Here is a 26,405-nt window from a genome sequence, read left to right on the forward strand (position 1 = left end):
CGGCTCACATAGCATTTATTCTATAGCATATAACATCTCCCAAGTATTTCAAATGTTTCATTGTTGTACAGCAGCAGTTTTTGATGGATGGATTGATTGGTTTTTACAGGACTGTGGATTTCCAAAGAAACAATGTGGTGCCCATCAGTGGCAATGTCACAACTCATTAGAATGCATCCCAGATCAATGGAATTGTGATAGGGAATGGGACTGCAGAGACGGGACTGATGAGATTGGATGTATGTAAACATTCTTCATCCTGGCAACTGGTGCAATTGTCTTGTTTTTTGAAATGGTGGGAGGGGTTGTCTTTCTTTTGAGGCATTAGCTTAAAAGAAGTTCTGCAAAAAAAGAGCCAAGTTATAATCGTAGCAGTCCTATATTAGTCTTTAAATGTTTGGTTTAATGTCTGGTGGAATTGAAATTTAAGGATATGGTTGGACACTTCATTCTCACTATTCTGCTGCTGCCGTTTATTTACATTTGTGCTTGCCAGATTGTTGAACTCATGTTCTCCTTTTTAAATATAACCTTATTAAACTTATCAAAGTATAAAATATAAATGAAAATGAAAATAGTGGGAAAAGAGAGAAGGGGAAAAAAGACAGAGGTGTAAGTTAAGGGGGAAAACAAAATACATTAACTTCTGACTCTTTTCTGCATAGTAGAATAAAAATCACATTACAGCGTCAATGTTTTACTTTTGCATACTTAATACGTACTAGCCATTTCTATAGCAAACTTGTCTAAACAGGAAATCCCAAAGTAAAAAAGAAGTTTCATTATTTTTCTATCTCAAGTTCAATATCTAGAAGTGGCTTCCAAGTAGAAGCAACATTGGATGCATCCTTTTTTTTTATTAAAGCAATTAATTTGGCTGTCTCTGCTAATTCCATCAGTTTCCAGCCATTCTTCTTCCATTGTGGGAATTAGGATATCTTTCTATTTTTATGCATAGAGCATTCTTGCTTCTGTCAACATCTATAACAACAAAGTTCCAGATTTTTCTTCAAGTTGTTACCTACCCCATTCCAAATCAATCAAATGAAAAGACATATTGACTTTGGCTTATGCTTCATTAGATTCCAATGGTTATTTTGTTTATAATTGCACTAAAACTAGAATCTTGAAGTCCTCTTGGCTTTTCCAGGTAAGCCCAGGAAATGCCATGACTATGAATTTCAGTGTGGCAATACCTGTATCAATTACACTTTGGTCTGCAATGGGAAATCTGACTGCCAAGACGGAATGGATGAAGGCGGCTATTGTGCCATGCCATGCCAAAAACCGTGTGCTCACATTTGTTACAAGTCTCCTAGTGGGCCTGTAAGTAAAAACCAGTATTAAAATGTTGATGATATTACTGTTTAAAAATTGACAACATGTACATTTTAAACTGAATGTATTGTAGAAACAAAAAATGGGTTAAGGAGATTTGCTTCTTCCTAGGCCCTATTTCAAAATTCTTTTAAAATAAGGAAAAAAGATGGCCATTATCAAATAATAATACAATATGGACTCATTGCTACTATTATAGCAACAGACTTTGTCATCTTAAGCTAAAAAATTTACAAGGATAGTGGTTGTAACCATGAGAAAATGAGAAATACATGGGAGAAGATTATTACAGATTTGGACAAAGTATTAAAATGCAGAGGCATCTTGCTGGCAACAAAGATATATATGATCAAGGCAATAGTTTTCCCAGTTGTAATGTAAAAGTTATATTACAATTTGATTGGCTGAATAAAGTAGTAATACTTTCAAATTCTGGTTCTGAAGGCCATGTCTGAGAATAACCTGGATTGTGAGAACCAATAATATAAAACTAGGAAAAAGAAAATAGACTGTTCATTGGAGGTGTTGGTAACTAAACTACAACTAAAATATTTTGAACAAGCAATACAAAGGCAAGAGTTGCTGGAATCCCTAATATTTGGAAAAAGATGCAATAGAAAAAGATACCAGAAAAGCTTTGGGAGTTAAATTATCTTGTTGACAAGAACTCAGATCAGTTACTGGTGGATAATTCTGCTGAGATGATGACTCTTAAGTCCTAAAAGCAGTACCAAACAATGCAAGTAGATTGAAAGTGTAGAAAGGAGAGCAACTATGTAATCTTACAACAGGAGTGCCCAACCTTGGCAACTTTAAGACTTGTGGACTTCAACTCCCAGAATTCCCTCAGCCAAAAGCTCTTAAAGTTGCCAAGATTCCTTAGAACAAGAGGATAAATATAAATGCATTTGTAACTGTTGTAAAGAAAATTGGAAGCCACCACCTCTTTATACCTTCTGTTCTTTTTCTTTCTTTGATTTTTCTTTCATTTCTATTATCACTTTCCCCTTTTCTTTTCCTTTAAACTTGAATTGCTTTACTTTGTAAAAAATTCTTTAGTAAAAATTAATTTGAAAAAAAAAAAAAACCAGTGCCTTCAAATGTATTACCTAAGTGCATACTTTTGCAAATTAAATCTCAATTTGTATTTGGACTCTGCTTCCAGCAGCAACTCTTGGAGGGCAGAGTGAGGAGAAAGAAAAATTGTGAAAATTTACATAAATAATAATGCCTGTTTTCTAATTTCCAGCAATGTGCTTGTAATGAGGGGTTTCAGCTAAGAAGTGATGGGCACTCTTGCAAAGACATCAATGAATGCAAAGAGTTGACAGTTGATAAATGTAGCCAAGCCTGTGTCAATACAGAAGGCAGTTACTACTGCACGTGCCATCCTGGATATTTATTGGAGCCTGATAACCACATATGTAAAGTAATTGGTAAGATTCTTCCTGTCCACGGATTGGCTTTTCACTGATTATGTATAGCCATGATGGTGAACCTATGGCACACGTGCTACAGGTGGCATGCCGAGCCATTTGTGTGGGCACGTGAGCCCCAGGCAAACTTACCTCGCTGTGCATATGCGTGCCTTCCAGTGATTTGGGGCCTTTTTCGTCCTGAAGGAGGCTTGAGGGATGCCTCTGCAGGCTTTGCAGGCTGAAAAAATGGGCCCGTTTCATCACTTCCTGTATTTCCAGAAATACCAGAAGTGATGAAACGGGCCCATTTTTCGGCCTGCAAAGCCTGCAGAGGCTCCTTCAAGCCTCTGGCAGGCCGAAAAAGGCCTCAAATGGGCCACAAATCAGCTGGGAGGCACAGTGCAGGTAAGGGGGGGAATTGGCACAGGAGCCCCAAAAGGTTCGCCACCACTGATCTATATGATTCAAATTTAGTGAATGCATAAACTTTTTTGAAATCAGATGTAATAGAAAGCTTTGCCTTCTGGGTAAGAAGCCTTGAAATAAGTTCCTTTGGCTTTGTACTATTAACTTGGAGGGATGTACTGAGAGATATGAAAGCTGTTGGGTAGATAAAGAAGGAGGGTGCGAAAACTCAGCTGGAGTTTGGGTTTGAGACCCAAGCACCGCACAACGGGATGAGTTCCTGTTACTTTCCCCAGCTCCTGTCCATCTAGCAATTTGAGAGCATGTCAATGCAAATAGATAAATAGGTACCACTTTGGTGGAAAGGTAACAGCATTCTGTGTACCACAGCCTGTAGTCTTTAGGCCATGTGACCATGGAAATATCTTCAGATGACACTGACTCCCTTGGGTGTTAAATGGAGATGAGCACCGCTCCCTAGAGTCTTGGATACAACTGGACGGGGGAACATTTACCTTTAGGTGGACAAAGACTTCTAATTTCCTAGATCAGGGTTTCCCAAACTCTGAGAGTTCCTTTCCTTGGGAAGGTACCAAATTCAGTTGAGGTCTAAAGAATATTTTAGTCACATTGTTACAATAAATCCATTTTTTCCAAAGTTTCATTGTATTGTTTATTTGTGTTCATTTTGGTGCTTGGATTTTTAGGGGAAATTACACAAAAGGTTGGTGTGGTGGCAAAAGGATTAGGAACTCCTGCCCTTTATGGTGATCTCATTCAACTAAAGGCTGCCTTCCCTGCTAAGATTGCAGCTATTAGTTCAGGAAGAAAAACCTAACAAACTTAAAATAATGCACTCATAATGAAATATAAATGTTTTGGGTAAAGTAAATAATTGTTTAGTGTTTTGATTCTGCAGCAATATTATTTGAATTTCCAAAGTTCAAGCACATTAACATTTGTGCAAAACATACTGAGTTTGAAATGTTCAAAAGAGGCATTGATTCTAAGCTAGGAACAAAAAGGATGCTCAGTTCTGTGACATTTCATATTCTGCCCTAAGAAAATATAGAAAATTGGATCATGTTGCCATTTTTAATCCTAGGCCCGCAAATGATCTAACGTGCAGGAACATCAGCAAAAGCAATAAGTTTTTCTACAACTCAGATTTCAGAGCAATGGGAATTGCTCAGATTCATTTTGCAGCCAGTAATTTGTTGGCACTAGGAACAATGCCCCTTCCCCACACCTTTAGTAATTTCTTGATAGATCTGAGTAGCAAGTAACATTCAGCATGAACTGACTTTAAAGGCCTTATGAAGAAAAGCTGAGAGGTAAATAATTAAGTTTGAATAGTTCCCTAAAGCAAAATTAGTATCTTAAACAGAAGACAAGCTTGAATTTAAGAGAAGTTTCCCATAAAAGAAAAAGTCAACCAAAAACAAACAAAAATCATGGAAGTTGCCCAGTTTTCCCATGTTTTTATTTTAGGATTGCCACTTCAGGCACTTCAGATTGCCATCTTCAAAGGCATCCACCATTTTTTAAGAATGATGTTGGAGGTCTTCCAGAGTATTATTTGGTTAACAGCCTCTGTACTTAACAGCAAAAACAAGACAACCTAACACCTGGCCTGTAGTGAAATATTTTGAAGTTTGTCTCAAATGGTTTTGGAATTATTCTGTTTTGTGTGTATATTTGTGTGTATATTGTTGAGTGCAGTGCTAAACAATAGAAAACAAAGAATAGAGTGGAAGAATGAACATCATCATTCATTGAAAGACAACTTGCATTTCCTAGCTCTTCCCCCTTAATTTAGTTAATTTACCTACATATTTTGCATGGAAAGTAACTACTTTTGTCTTTGCCATAGGTTCTGAGCCATCACTACTAGTTGCAGTTCAGTTTGACTTACTCGTGTTCGGATTAAGGACCATGAAAGAGGATGTTATCTTGAGAGTTGATCCTGACCTAATCATCTTTTCCATTGACTATGATTTTGTATCACAGACCGTCTTTTGGATGAATCTCAATGCAGAAAGTATTAAGTGGATTGATATGAAAACCAAGGAAAAGGGAACCCTAATAAAAGGTGGGTCTTAATATATTTTCAAATGTTTGGACAGTTTTTAAAATATTAGTGGCTTAGGACAAAACTAATTTTAATTGTAAGTTTGGCAAGTTAAACTATTCGTATAATTCATATTTGACTATTGAAGCCGACTCACACTCTCACATGCTTAGGAAACTTCACAGGTTCACCTGAGAAAAGATGAAATTCAAATCCACTTATATTTAAAAGGAAAAATTGAGTACTCCTGTTTCTAAACTGATACTGTATAACAAAATAACTTTGAGAAACAGCAATACCAGGTGGGTTCATAGATCTAATCCTGCCTGCATGTTTTAACTGATAAACTGAAGGAAAGATTTAATCAAGTTCCTTCAGGAAGAAAACATACAAGTTGACAAAGTCTCATATCACAGATGAGGTTATCCTACCTTAGCAAACTCCCTCATGGCAAAGGAAGGTTATGTGTCACCTGGGACAATTGCTCAGAAGGCCAAGAATTCCTTGTTGTAGAGTTGATGAAGGTTGAAATCTTCAGCTTCTAGTCTATAAATGTAAAGGCTTGTCTAGTGTACGCTAATATAAAGAGACAGTAACAGCGGACCTGGCCCCTTAAAAAGCATCCTTTTATGAGTATTGGTCAAGTATGAGTCTTTTTGAGGATTGTATAAGAAGATGGATTTCAAGCACTGTTAACAATGAACAGTCTACCTCAGGGATCTTCAAACTCGGCAAGTTTAAGACTTGCGGACTTCAACTCCTCCAGTCATGTTAGATGGAATTCTGGGAGTTGAAGTCCGCAAATCTTAAACTTGCCAAGTTTGAAGACCCTTGGTCTACCTGGAGCTGAGTCGTAACTGTTCAGCCTTAAACCAGAGGTACTCTGCATGAAAACCTCTGAACAGGATGCCTTTTTCTTATATGGCTATTTAAAAAATAGTTTGTAATGAAATTCTGCTTTGTAATTACTTAATAGGAGATGTCTGATATTTCCTGTTCAAATGTTTATAAATCTTAGCAATAGACTGTTTATCACGGCAGATAAAAGCAAAAATACATTTGCTTATTTTAAAAGTTGGAATACAACATAATTTTTTTAAAAAATAAAAATTTTGCCATTGTGATCTAGCTATTGGGATAGGCTGGAAACTTGGGTAGTTTCATACTTGTCATTTAAAACATCTGATTACAGGTATCAAATCTGACAGTATAGCAGTGGACTGGTTAGGAAGGAATCTTTACTGGACTGATGGTACCTCAGGACAGATCTTGGCTACATGGTTAAATATCACTTGGAAGGGAAATCCTGTCTATACAGTGGTTCTAGAGAATTTGGAGCAGCCACGGTCACTAGCTCTCCACCCACTGGATGGGTAAGCCTTTTATATTTTGCTTGTACAAAGTTTGGGCTTGTTGAAATGGTTCAAAAGAATTAGAAATAGATCTCAGAGACAGGATGGATAGGTGGGTTCATCCATAATTATCTACTATTATTAAGTCACTAACATTGTCTTTTTAGAGAAGATATTTCAGAGGGTGGTGATCATGTTGACATGTGGTCAGGTCCGTCCCATTATGTGATTGAATCATAATTGATAGGGAAAATTGACATTTTTAAAAGAAACCAGTAGCACAGCTCTTTTGATTCTACTTTATTTATTATTTATTAAATTTATATGCTGCCCATCTCACTCCGCAAAGCAGTTCTGGGCAATTAACAATAAAAGTGGTAAATATTCAAATATTAACCTCAGTAAGATACAAAATTTTAAAAACCAAAGGCAAGATTGTTCACAGCTTTTGATGTTCTGATTATGAAAATTCTTTGGCCTGCTATGTAACAGTTGTTCCAGTGCCTATTCCTTTGGCCGTGTCTCATAAAAGCACCGGATGAACACTCACTGGCAGTTCATTTAATTAGGGGATTCCATTCTTTTTCCTGGGATTATTCAGTGTCTGTAAAGGTTTCATCATTAGGCTAACGATGCCCAGCTTAAATTCCCTTGACATCAGAGTCAAGTAATGCTGTGTGGGCCTTCTCCATGCTTGAATATGATGGGGTAGGATGGGATGGGATGGAATGGGATGGATGGGATGAATGGGATGGAATGGAATGGAATGGAATTATTTATTGGTCAAGTGTGATTGGACACACAAGCAATTTGTCTTGGTCCAATTACTCTCAGCGTACATAAAAGATACATTTGTCAAGAGTCAAGAATAAGGTACAACACTTAATGATAGTCATAGGGTACAATAAGCAATCAAATCATACTAGGAAACAGTCAATATAAATCGTAAGGATACAAGCGACAAAGTTATGGTCATACAGTCACAAGTGGGAGGGGATGGGTGATAAGGAGTGATGAGAAGGTCAATAGTAATAGTAGTGCAGACTTTGTAAATAGTTGAACAGTGTTGAGGGAATTATTTGTTTAGTAGAGTGATGGCTTTGGGGGGAGGGAACTGTTCTTGTGTCTAGTTGTTCTGGTGTGCAGTGCTCAATAGTGTTTTGAGGGTAGGAGTTGAAACAGTTTATGTCTGGGATGTGAGGGGTATGTAAATATTTTCACAGCCCTCTTTTTCACTCATTGCAGTATACAGGTTCTTGATGGAAGGCAGGTTGGCAGTAATTGTTTTCTCTGCAGTCCTAATTATCCTCTGAAGTTTGTGTCTGTCCTGTTGGGTTGCAGAACCAAACCAGACAGTTATAGAGGTGCAGATGACAGACTCAATAATTCCTCTATAGATGAGAAACACTAAGCTGAAGTTGAATCCCGAAGGATTGTTTTTTTGGATAAGATGGAATTGTTTGCCAGGGACTGGCTGCAGTCTCCTGAAGGAGCGGATGCAGGACTTGAGCTTTCACTAGGAAGGAGTGCCTTTTTCCAGCTTCACCTAATTTGCTAGCTATGGCAGGACAGAAATAACCTAACCACAGTGATCTAATCGCTGGTAACCTCAAGACAGGCTTTTGGGAAGCTCTGCATACAAGGCAACTCTGAACTGAGGTTCACCAGAGTGCAAGATGCTGTTCCAGATTCCAGAAGGCTGCCACATAGAATTAACAAGCATAACTGTACACTTTTGAAGGCACACACTGTTATCAGGCAGAGTTCCTGGAACTTGTCATATAAAGCACTTTGTGCCTAAGCCAGCATACCTGATAGAGTGCCTTCTCTCATACCTTCCTGTTTATCAGTTAAGAGCTAGAAAAGATGCATTTTTAGGAGGGTTCATGGCTTGGATATTAGCTACATCTGAAGAGGGAATTTTTAGCACAAGCGTTGGGTTGCAGAATTCCCTCCCTTTTTCACATAAGGGTTGCAGTAAACCGTTTAAACCTCCAAGTCACTTTAACACATATTCCTCCTGCTTTGCCAGTCTGGTCTGATATTGCTTCAGGTTTTAAATTTTAAAAATTAATATGTTTCTTGGAGTTTTTATGAATCATTATTTTTTATTTAAATGCCTTCTTGCTGTTCTCCTTTATTGGTGAGAGGACTAAATGTGAATCCTTAATGCCATGTTGCACCACTTGAAGCTCTTCAATTTTGCCTAAATTTTGTAAGTGACCTTACTTAGTCTTAGCTGCAGAAATGTGCATGCATGCACACACACAGAGTATATTATGCACATAGCTTGGGAATGGAATGGAATCTCAAAATGAAGACTTGGCTCCGGTTATCAGAAATTTTGAAAGGATATGGATCCAAAATAATAATAAAAAAATTTAGTTTGGCTCTATTACTATTTAAATGCAAATGAAATGTTCTGAAGAGCTAGGATTAGACCCCAGATGTATTAAACTTTAACAGTAGTTCACCCTCCCCCAACCTCCATGCTTAATGGGAGCTAAGCTATATGATTCAATAATTGTGCAGAAACTGCAGATCTGATACATGACTGCATAGAAAGATAGTGGTGATCTAACTTCACATTCCAAAGAATGTAGGGTTCAAATGAAGAGACATTAGCCAAAAGAATTCTGATACTAATGTTCCCCCAGATTGAAATCATCTGAGATATCAGTGGGACACCTTGTCTCGTACTCTAAAGAAGATATACAATGAGGGCCATCTAACTTGGTGGTCAGTAGCCCTTCTAGAAAGCACTGTAAGCTGTAGTAATTTGAATTCCATTCTATAAAAATATATAATGTTATTTTCTCTTTCCTAGATTTATGTACTGGTGTGAAATAGACGTTGAATCCAAAATCAAGAAAGCCGGGATGGATGGAAGTAATAAAGAAGTGCTAATTGATGAGGGAATTGGTTGGCCCACAAGCATAGCCATTGACTTCTTGAGCTGGAGACTTTTCTGGTCTGATGACAAGATTCACTCCATTGGCTCAGCCTTTTTGGATGGTAGCGATATGAAGGTATTACCTACTTTACATAAACTTGACTAAGCTGGAAACAGGCAAGAATTTATTTGAGTCGTTTGTTTTAAAGGAAAGTGCCATTTCTGATAGTGTCATAATCTCGCTCTTCTCTTGGTAGCATTCTATGTTGTTTCAGAATTCCATATCTAACCAGAGCTGTGGAAATAAATGTGGGAATATGTCCGGTTTCCAGATCTTTTTGTTTGTCTGAAAATAAGATCTCAGTCCCTGAGCTGTGATGCATCTCTTAACAACAATATTTTTCTCTCAGATTTTTCAGCTGGCTGAGATTCATAGTCCCTTCTCAGTGAGTATCTTTGAAGACTACATCTATTGGTCTGACATGCAAACAAGGATAGTACAGATGATTGACAAAAGGACAGCCAAAAATAGAAGAGTTCTCCTAAAGAGTCATGGACAACCATATGGACTAAAGGTATAACACAAATAGTACACATTATGGAAAGGTTGATTGCTGGAGTAAGTGCCTATTTTTATTTTACTTTACCAAGGGGATGCCTCTAGCTTGGAATGAATAAATGTTAAGGCAAGTTTATTTGGCCGGCTTTATACAATCATTTATACAATTCTCTTTAGTTGAGAATCTTCCTATGATCCACTGACTTATCAGAATTTTACTAACCATGTTCTTATAATCCAGTCACATTAGAAATTCCTACAATTCTCCTATCAGGGCAATTTTGGTTTAAAGCCTTGGCCATCATTAAGTTCCTATTTCTCATAGCCATTATCTTGGTAAAATGAATCTCTGAATTAACAATCTTCTCAGTTTTCAAAAACTATACATCTTTCATACATCTTAATCATTTTGAAACAGGATCCTTCCTTTACAGGTAATTCTCAACTTACAGCAGTTCGTTTAGTGACTGTTCAAAATTACAGTGTCACTGAAAAAAGTGACTCATGACAGTTGTTTTTACAATTACGATCATTGCAGCATCCCCGTAGTCAAGCGATCAAAATTCAGACACTTGGCAACTGACTCGTGCTTATGATGGTTGCAGTGTCCCAGGGTCATGGCATCACTTTTTGCGCCCTTCTGACAAGCAAAGTCAATGGAAAAGCCAGCTTCACTTAACAACTGGGTTACTAACTTAACAACCACACTGATTCACTCAACAACTGTGGCAGGAAAGGTTGTAAAATGGGGCAAAATTCACTTAAGAAATGTCTCACTTAGCAACAGAAATTTTGGACTCAATTGTGGTCGTAAGTCAAGGACTACCTGTATCCCTAAAATGAATGGGACCTTTCATAGATCTTACATTATTTCATTCAACCTTTTTTATTTCAGAGATTTCTCCTCTATTAATAGAACTGGTTTATTTCTTTTGATCAATCTACCTTCTTAGGGGTAAATGTAAAAAAAAAATGTTGGTTGATATTACGAAGACAAAGGTTATGTCAACCAGTATGCATTTATAGTGATCATACACTTGATGGCCAAGAAGTGAAGGGGATATATTGTTTTGTTTTCTTGGATTCATAAAGATGGTTGGAAAAAAGACTTATGGCAAACATATATAAAATCGTGAAGAATAAGTATATTTGAATGACATTGCTTGGCCTTTTTAAAAAAATCTTTTATCAGTGGTCTTTCCTGTGGTGATGTATGGCTCTGAAAACTGAATAATGAGAAAGAAGGTAGCCACATTCCAGTTATAGATCTGGAGACAGATCTAAGAGTCCCATCAAGTGAAAGAAAACACAGTCATAAAGTAGATTGACTGCGTTTTTTGAAACTCTCAGACTTTTGCCATGTGATACAAGTGGACGATAGATGAAAATAGTGGAACCTAGTAAACGTAGCGTGTATAATTTTTGAAGAGGAACATGCAAAGTACATAACAAAGAGGCCTTGAAACTCCTAGTGTAACATTCTCACGCTCTTGAAATTTGGCTTTCAGGTAATGCATGAAGTTCTGCAGCCAGGAGCCCCTAATCCATGTGTAGAAGTTGGATGTTCATATTTGTGCCTCTTAAGCCCCAGCAAAAGAGGAAGCTGCCATTGTCCACTTGAATTTGCGCTATCAAGTGATGGAAAGACCTGCATTCCATTAAAGGAGTCAGCATTCATGTTACTGGTTGCCCAGACAGATGTTACACAGGTATTGCTTTCAATTGGATAGTAAACAGAATAGCTGCAGATCAAGTTGCCCAAACGAAATGTTCTTACAGCTGTTTCACTGGCTGGCACAGCAAAGTGGCTTCCATCTGAATTTTCCTCATTAACAAGTAAATGCTGTTAGCTGCATGTTAATTTTTACAGAGCTCTCCTGGCAACACACAAACACACAAGTTTCTCGAAAAGAGTGACTCAATCAAGTTAATCACATTTAAAAAAACTTACTGAAATTCTATTGGAAAGTGATACTTTACCCCTTGTAAAGTGGGTGCAGAGATAAATGAAAGCTGTTATATAGTATTTTCATTTAACATTGCACAAGGTAGGCAAAGCTGTATGGGCTTCAGCGGTCCTGAGCTTCTGCTATGACAGAGTTGTCTTAGAGCAGATTGCTAAATGCAGGTAGCCCCTTGTAGACTGAAGCTATAATAATGTTGTTTCTAATGTTGAACTCTAGGTCTACCTGGAAAAACTGCGTTCCACAGCCGGGCAGACAGCTCTTCCTGAGCACAGCACTCTCCCCTTGATTAATGTAACTCACCTGGTGGCTGTAGACTACTCTGTACGCAGTGCTGCACTGTACTTCTCAGACTTAAATGACAACTTCATAAAAGTCCTGGCTATTAAAGATGCTGGGAGAGCTTCTTTGAAGAGGATTCTTCCAGTTGAGGGCACTGTGATATCACTTGCACTTGATTGGCTAAGTGCCAACATCTATTGGATTGACAATAAATATACATCTGTCCAAGTGGCAGCATCAGAAGGCAGTTATAGACATATGGTACTTAGTGATGGTCTTTACAACCCAACCATTGTGGTGGTGCACCCTCCAACTGCATCCATGTGCATTGTGGATTTAGGGGGTGAACATGGCATACCTGATCCCACAATAGAATGTGCTGCTATGGATGGGAGTAGGCGGAGAATACTCTGGAAGAGATCCCTGGTTCCTGTTGGTTTAACAATAGTGGATGGCACTTGGCTCTATTGGGCTGATCAAGGTAAGCGGTTTAACATGTTGATTAAATTGCCTGGGTCCAGCTTATTTTCCTAGCATATGAAAGAATTGGTCATATTCTTAGACTAGTACATGTTCTTCTTTTTTCATAGTAATTTTATTAAGAATTATAATTACAATAGTAAAAACTAATACACACAGCAAAAAACCCTAAAGAATAATAAAAGGTGCAAAAGGAAAGGGAGAAAGGAAAAAATAGAGAAATAAAAAATAAAAATGCAGGAAAGAAAACAAATATAAAAAACTACTTCCCACATTCATCACAATTTAAGTAACTTATCCCCTTTTAAAATGCAACAAATGATGTCTTCTTCCCATATCCCATCTCTTATCTATAAATAAATCCATAAATACCTCATAATTTCAGTCCTGTTTCAAGAAAAGTCCATAAAGGATTACCAGAGATAACAACATATCTACTTTATTTTGATCAAATGTCTTGCACAATTCTTTTTTCCTATTGTATTGCTTTTCTGACTGCTTTCTGTTTTCTATAGCAAAAGGTTCTGTGGAAAGCATTCGTCTAGATGGCTCTGGGCACAGAATCATTCGGAGAGGAATATATGGCCTTACGCTCTTCACAGTAGGGGATGGAATGATGTTCTGGACAACAGCAGTACACAATTGTAAGCAGGCTTGAACTACACAAACCCCATAGGAATTCCCAAGGAAAGGGAAAGCTCTCTGTCACAGATAGCAACAGCACTTAGACTTATATAATGCTTTACAGTTCTTTACAGTCCTCTCTAAGCGGTTTACAGAGTCAGCCTATTGCCCCCAACAACCTGGGTCCTCATTTTATCCACCTTGGAAGGATGGAAGGCTGAGTCAAACTTGAGCCTGGTGAGATTTGAACTGCCAAATTGCACGCAGCCTGCAGTACTGCATTCCAACCACTGCACTACCGTGGCTCAATCATAATATATTAAGCAGTGTGTCACTTGGATCATTTACTTGACTCAGAACAATGACATATCATAGAAACAAGGGAACCAGATGTCAGGTTTTTATGTCAATACTTGCACAACAAATATTTTGTAAGTTCCCATTGAAAACCTGCCTCCAATTATATTAATATATTATTGGCAAGTGTTCATACAGTGTTCAGTCTAATTATTAGACTATAATTATTGTGATACAGGTAGACCTCAACAGGTAGACCTTCCAGCAGTTCATTTAGTGACCATTCAAAATTACAACAACATTGAAAAACTTGACTTACTGCCATTTTTCACGCTTACAATTGTTGCCGTATCCTCATGGTCACATGATCAGAATTCAGATGCTCTTCAGCAACTGACTTATATTTATGATGGTTGCAGTGTTCCTGGGTTATGTGATCAGGTTTCATGACCTTCTGACAAGCAAAGTCAATGGGGAAGCCAGGAAGTTAGTAATTGTGTTACTAACTTAACAACTGCAGGATTCACTTAACAACTGTGGCAAGAAAAGTCAGGGGGCAAAAATCACTTAAGAATTGTCTCACATATTAACAGAAATTTTGGGTTCAGTTGTGGTTGTTAGTCAAGAACTATCAGTATTGTATTCCAACTGCCTCAGAAATTAACAGATTCTAGTCAGATAATAATACTAGTGTTATATAGTGTCTTGTAAATCGATAGTGATACTCTGTGTAGCAGTAAAATATTTTCTTCGATCTGATTAACTATATTCCACACAGATGCAATGAAGGTGTGGCATAGTCAGCTGGAAGCGGAAGAAAACTGGTGGTTTCAAACAAATCAGAAACTTGTGGATATAAAGATCTACAGCAAACTACACCAGCAAGGTAAAGTTCATTATAACTTTAAGAAGTCATAGGGGGATGCCTGGACTACATTGAACAATAACATTCTTTGGTACCCTTTTGGTAAAGCACAAGTTTTAAGCATATAAAAAGTGGGTTGTTCTCTAAGCACCAATCCTGAACAGAGATGTGACCGCCATTGTTTTGACTGAAAACCTCTCTCTCCCTTAAGGCATAGGCTAAGTGAGACCCTTCCCCAAAAATAGTATCTGGAAAAATAGTACCTGCCATATATGGATTTGTTCTATAGCACAATTACGATCATTGCAGCATCCCCATTTATGCTTATCCACATTAATATTTTTTTTAAAACAAGTTTTATTGATTTTACAAACAAACAAACAAAACAAAACATCATTAAACATTAAAAACATAAAACCTCTTTCCATTGTAAATCTTTACAAGGCAGGTAACACATTGCTTTATATCACATACTTATAATTTATCCCATTTCCATATAAACACGTAAATTCCCTTTACCAAATTCCACATTGTTTCTCTTTAATCGTTATTCAATCATATTTCCTTTCAAATTTATCTGCTATTCAATCATCACATTTATATTTTCCTCTGGCTTGTTTATAATTGTTCTCATCTAGTCTTCCTCCGAGATTTTATTATTTGATTCTTAATTGGACACACACACATAAGACATAAACATAAAAACATAAAACTTTCTTTTAGAAAGTAACTTGGCCCCAGATTACCTCTTTTTGTATGGACTTCAATTGAATTCATGCTCTTCTTATATACCATTACCTATCTTGTTTACCATTCTATATCTATTATATAACTCCTCTCCACTTTTGCCTCGTCTTAATTCTGTTTTATATATTTAATCTTGCTTTAAAGAAAAATATTTTTATATCTTTTGTCCATTTCTCCATTTACATCTATCTCATTTCCAATATAAAAAAGAATAATTTCCCCTGGAATCACTAATCAGAGTATGATGCTTTTCTATCATTCCCCTAAGTTAAAATTTAAAATGACACCTAAATCCCAATCAGATTCTGCTTAGTACATTCTACTATTTCAGAAACCAATACTACAATAATAAATCCATAACAGTCAACACATTAATCCATTAAACTCTATATTTAAACTAATATTTTAAACATTCCCTTTAGTATTTTATTAAAACTTAAAATCATTCATTATTAAACATTTTAAAGTTATACCTTAATATTTTAGTCTTTTATTAGATCTTAAAAAGTTCTGATTATCTACTTATAATACAAATACCACTATTACAATACTCATGTGTACTTTGCAGAATCCCCCCCTTTTTTTTTTGAGAAAATAAAACCAATACATTACCCATTATTCCAAAAAATTTTTTTCTTTTCTCCATCTTGTTTTATACCTTTGTAACTTTTTCCCCCCTTTTCCCTTTCCTTCTTAGCCTGCCTAAACTTTTTACCCCCTCCTCTCCAAACCTCTGCCTTCTTGGTTTCCCCTTTCTGTTGCATTCCTCTTTCCTTTTGCTTTCTAGCATTCTGTTGTTTTTGCATCTTCTTTTTCTCTTTCATAAATATTTTTTTATTTCTTAAGTCCTTCCTTTTCGCTCCTCTCTTTCTCCTTTCTTTCTTAGTCACACCATTTAGTTCATTAAAAATGGCTTCTTCTTCCTCGGCTTCTTCCAGCTGTTGTTTAATTTGCTGACACATGACAAGCGCCATATCTAGGAAACAAAGGGCTTCTCCCATAACATCTTTGCCTTCTTTCCTTATTTTTAAATATTGTTTTTTTAGTTCATCAAGAGATAGAGCCATTTTTAACTGTTTCTTCTTCTTTTTCTGTATCCTCTTATTATTAAGCCAATCAGTTATTTCCAAACTTAAAACAGTTCCCAAAAGTCCAAAAATCCCGCAATCATCAAACAGTCCAGGCAGAGTACAAACTTCTTCTTTTTACAATTTCTCTTCTAGGGGTGAAGTCAAATTAGGGAAAGAGAAAACGTCCAGTCTGTGCTTTAAATCTTTTTTAGAATTAATTTCTATTCTCTTTATCTTCAAGGCATCTCCTCCAGCAAAGTCTTAGAGTAAATTTTTTTTTTCCAAGCCTCTCCCTTCCCACTTATAACAAAGGAGTTTAGGTTTTACCTTCTATTAAAAGGCAGGTTTCCCTTGTCCATTTGTTAATTCCATAAGGGAGGGAGAGTAACTTTCCCTTTTCATCACTTTTCTTCACCGCTGAAAACATCAATCGGGAACATTGTAGCGTCCAGAAAAAAGACAATACTTTCCCAGGTGTTGAATATGTCCTTAAGGTCCCAGTTCGACCAAGAAAAAACTTTCGTTTTAAAACTCCTTCTTCTTCCTCCTGCACATTCTTTATCCAGTTGCCGGCTTCTTTATGGTACCATTAAGACCGCCGCTCCACCGTCTTGAGAGAAGGGGGTTATTGCCAGCTGGGGAGGGGGTTTGCAATACCCCTCAACCCCTGTCCGGATCCCCCCTTTCTTCAGCTGCCCCAACAGGGCAGCCTTAGCCTCCAAATCCGCCAGGATCGGAGGCACCAAGGCGGCTAGCACAGCAGGGATCGCAGAGAAAAGCGAATCCCTGCTGTCACTGAAGCCGACAAACCGGAAATTCCCCACATTAATATTTTTGAAACCATAGTTCACAAGACCTTTGGGTGAAATGGTGTCAGAAATATCTTTCCAAGTCAACAACACGCCAGCCAGGTTGCCAAGTAGATGCTTCCTTACTGTACCATATTATGCATGGGAAATAGAACTGAAGCAATTCTTTTTTTATCTTGTGGTTTCTAGGTAGAAATGGTTGTTCGGAAAAGCATGGGGGATGCAGTCAGATCTGTTTACCAAATCCACAAGGACGAAGCTGCTGGTGCACCGCCGGGTACATTTTAGAACACGATACTGTGTGCATCAAAGCCCTGAAATGCTCAGAGCCTTTTCAAGCCTGCTCAGATAACAGCAAATGTATTGTAAAAGAACAAGTCTGTGATGGGAATCTTGATTGTCATGATGGATCTGATGAGTTGAATTGTAAGTATGTAAACCTGTATTTAACCAGTCAGAGAGATGAAGGCTTGGGAAGCAGCTCATTAGTACCTGAAGGATGTATAGCTGTTGTTAAAATGTATTTTTGTTAAAAGTTAAAGCCAATTGTTTATTTAACACAAATGCTTTTTATAAACTTCTGAATGTTGGATATGCTGCTTGTATGTACTAAAATAAGGTGCTTTCCTAATACAAAGAAATGCTATCCTCAGCTCTAGATGTATAATTTAAGCAGCTTTATGCTTATCCACATTAATATTTTTGAAATCATAGTTCGCAAGACCTTTTTTCTTTTCTTTTCTTTAAAAAAATGTTATTTTAACTTAAACTTATTAACACCATCAGAGTTAATAATTTATACAATAGTTCTATAATGTAGCACCTGCCTTTTATAACAATATAATGAAACAATATTTCAAAAGTAAAAGCAAGAGAATGATATTCACGATAGAAGGGTGCATTTACTACAAGATGTGGTTTGGAAATAAATGGCCATTTCATAAAATAGTCTGCTTTAATTCAGTCAGCGCCCATTTCAAAGTAAGATCCACACCTCCTATGTCTAACTTGGGGAAACAACAAATGGCTGTAATTTCTACGTAGCTATGGTTACTCAGAAATTAATAGGGGGATTAACGCATCAGATTTTTAAATCTCCCATCAAATTTCCCAGTTCGAGTTGCTTTATTTTGTTTTGGTATCAAATGGCTGAAATAACATGTTGGTCAAGTCTAAGGTACTGTGACATGTTGAAATCGTTTGTTCATTTTTATTCCTCTTCCTGGAACTTGTAGCCATATAAACAAAGGATTAACATCTCCCAACATTCAGCATCATATTTAAAAATGCAGTTCTCTGCAAATATTTCAGAAGGCAGAAGAGTGATGCAAATATAATATGAATAAAGGGATCAAATCAAGATCAGATCAATTTTTTTACTGTCCTAGACAAAAACTAAACATTAAAATAAAACAACAGAAACAAACAGAGCAAGGCATAGAAATATATCACCATTGATGGTGAAATCAATGGGTGATCAAAGTCTGATTAATTTTATAGTGTAACAAAATGTAGCTACGTTCAGTGAAATCCAATCATATTGATCCAACAATAACAGTTTTATATAAAACTGATCAGAGTTTCTGGGATATTTAGTCAGGTAACATGTTATGGCTCTATGAGTCTCTATAGAAGGGGCAATAAAGGGAATAAGGGAAAATAATCTGCAGTGAAAGGCTATCACATCTGAACCGGGGCTCAGTCTGCCAGGCTAACTTTTATTTATTTCAATTTAAGTGCCCCCTGACCCCCCAAACTAATTTTAGGCAGATCACAATCTAAAAATAATACAAAACAATACAAAACAAAACAAGATGGGATTCAGTTGCTCAGTACAAAAATTATAGATAAAGACACATCCAACAAGGGGTTCCATCTACCTTAACCAAATCCCTGGGAGAAGAACCGGGTCTTCAGCGCCTTACAGAACACCAAATAGGGTAGGAGCCCACAGGTTCCAGCGGGCAGGCACAATGACATGAAGTCACATTCCCTGGGTCCCAGTAGGTGGCGGTGTTTAATTGAAAGAACCCTGAACATGCCTCCTTAGCTGGTATGTGCCATCTAAGCAAAAACCATGAAAGGCAAGACAGTCCTTCCACTAACCTGGATTGGTCCCAATGCCCTACACCTAACCTTTGAGTAGACATTATGGGGTGTTTTTTAGGGAGGGGGGGATCTGGCTTGCTGGCAGTTACTCTTTCTGTTAAGAACCTCTAGCCAGCTACAAAACATTCAACCTTGATTCTGCTACATTCAGAAATGATGTATGTAAATGATGTTCTCTACTTACAGGTCACTACATTGTCAATAAACCCCAGGCAATAACTCCATCTCGGACAACACTGCTGCAAACAAAACCATTTCATGAAAAGAAAACTCTGGCACCCATCAAAATCACCACAAAGAAACCTGTCACTAAAAAGATGCATGTGCAACCACAGACAAAATACAAGAGCACTACCGTTACCGTCTATAAAAGTAGAACTTCTACCACTACGCAGATCCTTCCTTCAAGAAGAGGACAGAAACCTACACGACCTGCACCGGAGAAATGGCAAAAGCCCTCTCTAGTGCAGGGGGTCAAAAAAAGTGACTTAGGGTCACATGCTTGTAACAGCGAGACCTGTAACATGAGAGGAGACTGTACTGTGGAAAACCATAGAATAAAGTGCAATTGCATGCTGGGATACAGTGGTGACTACTGTGAAAAAGAGGAACCAAAGTCTACGGCTGGCTCCATTGTTTTGAGTGTCATTACTGTCTTACTATTTATTATGTCAGCTGCAGGGATCTTTATCTACTTTAGGAGGCAAAGATCACGTCTAAGGTAAGTTTCTTTCCTTCTTTCAAATTGACCCATATTCAGTGATGAAAATAAGCGAATGCAATAAATTTCTCTGCTACCTGGCCAATAATAAAATTAGTGTCTGCTTTTCTGTATTTCCCCCTTGAAGGACTAACATTTTGGAATTAAGAATTGATGTTTGACATTAGAGTGTAATTCTACTAACTGTAACTTTCTCACTCTATTTTTTTTTTATTATGTACATACTTACTGTATTTATAAGCACTTTTTCCACAAGGAGTTTGGGATGAGTGGCATTTAAAATAAATTGTAGTACCTTGCTCTATTAGTCAAGTGAATTCTGCCTGATAAGATTCTTCACATGTGCTACCAATTGCATTTTTAGTCCTACTTAAGTAGGTATTCATCTAGTTAGGACTGCATTTGCTGCTAGAAAGTATGAAGCTATAAACTTGGAAGTAGACCACCCAATAGGTGAAAGGTTATACAAATATTATGAAGGCATGAGATTGTCTGTTAAAACTCTTGAATGCTATCTAATTCAAAACCCAGTCCTATCCAGTCAGTATACTTGCTGAATTCTATTTTCAGGTGACTGTTGACCTATGACAACGAACATTTAGTTTCATGTTGAATGTGATCTATGTATCTGAGGGGACTAGGAGGCAAGGTTTCTCTCTCATGGTACCTATCTATGGAATTATCTTCTCCCTAAGATTCAACAGGCTCCAACCTTGTTAGACTTTGAAGACTTTGAAGTCCTGTCTGTTCACTCGGGTCCAAGATGTTAGCTGTGTTTGTCCTAGAAATAGAATAAAATAAGCTGGAAGGGACCTTGGAGGTCTTCTAGTCCAGCCCCTGCTCAAGCAGGAGAACCTATACCATTAAGTACCACCATAAGTGTCTGTCTAGACTCTTCTTTAAAACATCCAGTGATGGAGCACCCATGATTTCTGGAGGCAAGCTGTTCCACTGGTTAATTGTCTTCTCACTGTTAAGAAGTTTCTCCTCCTCCAGGTTGCTTCTCTAGTTTCCAACTATTGTTTCTTGTCCTGCCCTCTGGTGCTTTGGAGAATAATTTGACCCCCTCTTCTTTGTGGCAGCTCCTCAAATACTGGACTAGTGCTATCATGTCACCCCTAATTCTTCTTTTCTTTAGACTAGCCAAACCCAAATCCTGCAACAGTTCTTCATATGTTTTAGTCTCCAGGCCTTTGATCATCTTAGTTGCTCTTCTCTGAACTTTCTCCAAAGTCTTAACATCTTTTTTGTTCTGTGGTATGGTGACCAAAATTGGTTGCAGTTTTCCAGGTGTGGTCTTACTAGGGTTTTATAAAGTGGTACTAGTATTTCATGTGATCTTGATTGTATGCTTCTGTTTATACAGGAGGTGTTGCCTATGTTGGTGTGCCTCAATTGTGTGTTTGCTGTTCTTGATCTTTGTTTATTTTTGTTATTGGAGACATTATAGTTCATGGAGTATTGACCTATGCGTAGGACTATGAAGTTGTCTTGAAATAAACAGCAACTATGGCCTTTATGATAGTGCCAACATGATATTGGAAGGGGAATGTGATAATAGAACTGATATGAATGTAAAATCACAACTCTGAAAAAAATTCTGGCACTTAAATTGTTAGAATTCTGTCTCTCTTTCTCAAAGGGCATCAAGTACAGGGTCCGATAAAACATTGGCCATCTATCAGAAGGATAACCAACCAGAAAGAGACAGCTTTGTTGAAGATGAAACATGCATCAATGCAGCTTATGACCCAGGCCAGGTAACAGCTTCTGTAACATTTCAAAGTTGTATTTCAGTTCCAAGCACGTACACTTGGTAGCTTTCTCTATAATCTTGAATGAATTATAGCCCCTTTATATTTAAATATAATTTAAATATATTTAAGTATTAAAGGATATTTAAACCGTGTGCGGTTGTTTTGAGTTGAAAAGTTTTAGAATGGCAACCTCTCTTTGCTTAGAGAAATTGATTTGGAGACTGATTAAAGGATAGTTTGCCACTTAAATTAACTGCATCTTATTTTGCAAAGCAAAGAATTTCTCTATAGACATTGATTAGAGAACTCAAATGAGCATACCCTGGCTGCAGGATCTCGGATAATGAAAAAGAATCTAAACATGCAAAGAATGTAATAGAAAATGTTGAATCTTGATTTTTTTTTTTAAACAGGAAATGTCAACTCCTCTGAAGACAAGGACAAGCACAGATTTGTAAGAAAAACAAACTGTTAGGTCTAAACCTCATGCTGTCTTCTCCAGCTGGAAAACAGGAATGATTATGCAGAATTACAGAATAGGAATTTCTCAGTGTCGTATTTATTATATTAAAACTCAATCTTTTAGTGTTCATTTTAAATAGCATTTTAAAAGCTATTTAAATAGCATTTTAAAAGCCAGCTGAAAGTAGCAAACAGGGGGAGATTCCGCTGATAGCATGAGTTAGATTCTGATTTTACAGTGGTGTGGAGACCCAATGAAATGAACTCCAATCACTTCTAGAGGCCAAACGGCATATCTGGATCCAGTACTCAACTAGCAGCAGTTGACAAGTTGTTATAGTACTATGCCTAGAATCGCATATCAGCTTTGCAAATGAAGGATAATATATGATTGTATGAAAAACCAAATGCGCAATAATTTTTTTGGCTCAAATGACTTTAAGATCCTACAAGAATCCAGCCCTTTGAATAATATGATTTGTATCTGAGACTACTAAACTTTACTAATCCCTCTTTCACTGGCTTTTATGAATTCATGAGCTTAGATGCAAGACGCAATGCAAAACATCTCTTCATGGTTTTTCCCTTTCATTAAAATATCAAATAGCATTTCATTTCATTTTTGCAGGTGTATTTCTTGGAAAGATTTATATTTACACTGGTCTCTACTTTCCATTCGCCATTAATGACTTACTGTGGCTTAAGTGGCAAATCCTTTGAAAAATTCCACTCCTTTCTCTTTTCTCGCTTCTTAGAGCCTTCAGCGCTGTCCCAACAAGGTCCTGAAACTTTTGGTGGGTTTTCCAGTTTTTCCACTAATGCAGTATTGCTCTTTAAAATAACCAACACTGTTTAGATCAATTTTGGGTCGCCAGCACAGCACAGCACAGCACAGCACAGCTCTCTTTCCCAACAAGCTTATAATGTAAGTAGATATAGCTTCATTGCAGAAAAATAGGGGATTTGGAGAATTAAGAATAGGGGATTTTTCTCACCAATATTATTATCAGTCCATAACAGCATCAAACTACACCATTGGTAGAAGATTATAAAGCATTGCCAGAGTAGGAGGAAGAAATATACAAATGCCCATATGGAAGACAATATTGTGTAGTTTCAAGTTACTTCTTGGGGGCACTACTAGAAGTAAGATTTTCACACTGTGTTGATCATAACGAAGTAGCATATGCTGTCCTGTGAAATCAGCCTTGCCTGTGAAAGTACACAACAATATCTTTGAAGAGCTTTCACCTTCCAGTTTTTTTAATTGGTAAAAGGCATAAAACTATATCTGGCCTGCCATTTCTTTTGGGTACAAGATACTTTCTAAGTATGAGAGCAGTTCCAGAGTTTGCTTCCACCCTTATTGACTTACAGTTGTTAGCATGGGACCATCAAACTTGCTTACATTGGGAAACAGTAGCTATGCCAGAAGAATATGTTAGGATCATTTATATCAACAAACATGATGATTCTAAAGTACCTATAGAAATAGGCAACAACTATTAGAAATCATTTCATGATCAGTGTGATGAAAGAGATCCTTTAATATAGAATGAATGAATGAGCTGGAAGGGACCTTGGATCTTCTAGTCCAACCCCTTACTCAAGCAGGAGAACCTATATTATTTCAGATAATTTCTCCTCAACATGTTTTGTTTGTTGCTGGTATTAAGAGTATCAGTCTTTTCCAATAATGGGAGCTAGCTTGGGAGCTGCACTATGTTGATATTACAGCTTTAGTACATTTCGCATGCTGATGTCCGTGTATTGATTGTCTTGCTAAGTAGCTCCCCATCTTGACCATAAATGAATAGGTTAGAATTGTTACTGTTTTACACTGAGATAAAGTTCATCCGTGTAAAAGAATTCAAATATTTAAGCTCGTCTGTTTTACTATCAAGGAAGTGCTGTTTTAATGCTTCAAAATAGTCCACCCACCTTGCTCCCTAGTGCTGCACCAGGATACAAATGCAAATGTTAGTTCAAGCAAAGCACATTAAACAGAAAGGATTAGTTTTCATCCCTAATCCTTAGTCCTATCCACCCACACCCCTAGCAGAAATGCCAGTTGGGTGTAGCATATTTAATCTTGAGAAGAGAGGGCTATTCTCAGATATTTGAAGGACTACCACATGCTTTCTCTGTTTTAAAAAGGGTTTAAACCAGTAAGTCACATTAAAAGAAAAAAACAGTTGACTGTAGGCCTTAGTATGAGTTACTTTGCCATCTTAGCTACTTAGCATGGGTTCCCTATCCTAAAGGGAAGGGATATCTCCTTGAATATCTAGCTCACAACTTCAGGACTTTGGGGCATGTATTTTTCTCAATCCTATTTTCTATTAGACGAGTTGATTTAATTAGAGGTGTTTAAATTGAGGTTTTTGTACATGAAATCTATGTGCATTTTTACTGAGCTATAGATATTTTTCCTCTTCCCTCAGCCCTTTCCCCTGCCTCTCCTGCCAGATGATAAACACGGTGCTTTCAACTGTGCTTTCAATGTTGGTTAAATGCTTTACCAACATTTTATTCAGAATTCTTATTAATAAATGAAAGAGAGTCATGCCTGGGGTATACAAAGTGCATATTGCAACTGAACTGCTATCAGATCCAAAATCCATTGACTTTGGACTCTGGCCTGTTATGAAACTCTCAAAAAATCTATTAACAACACACAAGGATTCTTTCTTACTTTGTTTACAAGCATCTGATACTGCTTTTAATGTTATCCTGGGATTAGACTGGGAATCACTAAGGGAAGTTGAAAATAATGTGTGTGTAACTACAAAAACATTTTTTTCCCATAAAGGAAGAAGGCTTTAAAAAAGTAACTTGCCTTAGAAAATAAGTATATGGCTGTGATAATGCCTCAGTATTAAAATAAAAATGCTTCTTAGAATTCAACATTTTCTACTTTTACAATATATCCATTTTGAAGGGTACAGCCAGATGGCCACGTGAAAGTCCAACCCGAAAGCCTTTGAGCTAGTAGAAGAGTAAATTGATTCACTTGTCAAGTTCTATTCCGGAGGTCTCCAAACTTGGCAATTTTCAGACTTGTGAACAGTCTAGCTGAGGAGTTCTGGGAGTTGAAGTCCACAAGTCTTAAAGTTGCCAAGTTTGGAGATCCCTGTGATCTGTTCTGTGACAGTAACAAGACCAGGAATCAGTGTATTTCTGAACATTTGAATGTGAGACAATTTGAGGAATGTGGAGGAGCTAAGTTGGAGACAAACTCTTTATCTTCCATTAATGTGGCTGCCATCCCAAACATGCATGCTTTTGAATTGGCTCCATGATTTATATAATACATTAACTTTATGAAGTCATAGGTCTGCAGCACCCTTTTTACTGTCCCTTCTTGGATATGGTTCCTTAACCAAAAGTGGAGGCTTACCTATAGCTCTTGGTACTTTCCTTTAAGTTGAACCAGTCATTATTTCCATGTTTTTGGAAGCTGAATTTAAAATCCATTACAAGCCAGAAGTGACAACCACTCTTGTTCTGAAGAATGGAGTTTATCTCTCTATCCCTGGTTAATCAGCTACAGGGAAAGAAGGAAGTACGATGGCAATCTACTAATCCTTTACAGTGGCATGCACACAGAGATATATTCAATAAACTCTGAGCGGAAAAGGGTAGGGTTGTGCTGTAAAGTGTGATTCCCACCCTACCTTTTGGTGATGAAGACATTAATGGTAGGTTGGGCAATCCATTTATTTTTATGTAGAGTGTCGGAGCCCTTTTGAAGTCAGACAAGTTAATTCTGGGAACACTATCCATTTTTTCTGTTATTCTGTCTCAATGCAGCAGTACTTGTCACATCAGAAAGTTGATTTTTTTTTTCATTTGCCTTCTTTCTCCTAGCTTGCATCTTAGGGTTTTATATCTAATATCTCATTTCAAGAGAAGACCTGCTTAACTTCTCTTTTTCCATGATGTTCCAATTCAACAGTGAAAAAAGTAAGGTTCTACATTTAGGCAAAAAAAAATCAACAACCAAATGCACAGATATAATGTAGGTGGCACCTGGCTCAATAGTAGTAACCGTGAGACAGATTTTGGAGTCCTAATCACTGAAATAGGAACCAGCAGTGTGCTGCAGCTGCCAAAAAAAGTCAACACAGTTCTACGCTGCTTTAACAGAAGGATAGAATCAAGATCATGTGAAGTGCTAAT

At 37.2% G+C, this 26,405-nt stretch overlaps 2 protein-coding genes across 2 annotated transcripts in view; one reads left to right on the top strand and one right to left on the bottom strand.

Annotated features, from left to right (window-relative positions):
- The window catches only part of LOC113444089 (uncharacterized), a 54,328-nt gene extending 31,504 nt beyond the window's left edge, over nt 1-22,824 (top strand). Inside the window, exons 20-34 of the mRNA XM_087923199.1 lie at nt 110-239; nt 1,151-1,326; nt 2,588-2,774; nt 5,035-5,253; nt 6,425-6,605; nt 9,412-9,613; nt 9,888-10,052; nt 11,545-11,745; nt 12,220-12,763; nt 13,278-13,406; nt 14,462-14,569; nt 17,364-17,600; nt 19,470-20,004; nt 21,647-21,764; nt 22,175-22,824. Coding sequence (XP_087779325.1) covers nt 110-239; nt 1,151-1,326; nt 2,588-2,774; nt 5,035-5,253; nt 6,425-6,605; nt 9,412-9,613; nt 9,888-10,052; nt 11,545-11,745; nt 12,220-12,763; nt 13,278-13,406; nt 14,462-14,569; nt 17,364-17,600; nt 19,470-20,004; nt 21,647-21,764; nt 22,175-22,219 — 3,177 coding nt within the window. The 3' untranslated portion in view covers nt 22,220-22,824. The remainder of the gene's footprint in view (nt 1-109; nt 240-1,150; nt 1,327-2,587; nt 2,775-5,034; nt 5,254-6,424; nt 6,606-9,411; nt 9,614-9,887; nt 10,053-11,544; nt 11,746-12,219; nt 12,764-13,277; nt 13,407-14,461; nt 14,570-17,363; nt 17,601-19,469; nt 20,005-21,646; nt 21,765-22,174) is intronic.
- The window catches only part of LOC148127225 (uncharacterized), a 230,714-nt gene that overhangs the window by 187,310 nt on the left and 16,999 nt on the right, over nt 1-26,405 (bottom strand). The gene's annotated exons all lie outside the window — the stretch shown is intronic.

Source organism: Pseudonaja textilis, chromosome 2 (assembly GCF_049901715.1).
Source record: "Pseudonaja textilis isolate UNSWEBS1 chromosome 2, rPseTex1.2, whole genome shotgun sequence".
In the NCBI taxonomy this organism is placed as follows: domain Eukaryota; kingdom Metazoa; phylum Chordata; class Lepidosauria; order Squamata; family Elapidae; genus Pseudonaja; species Pseudonaja textilis.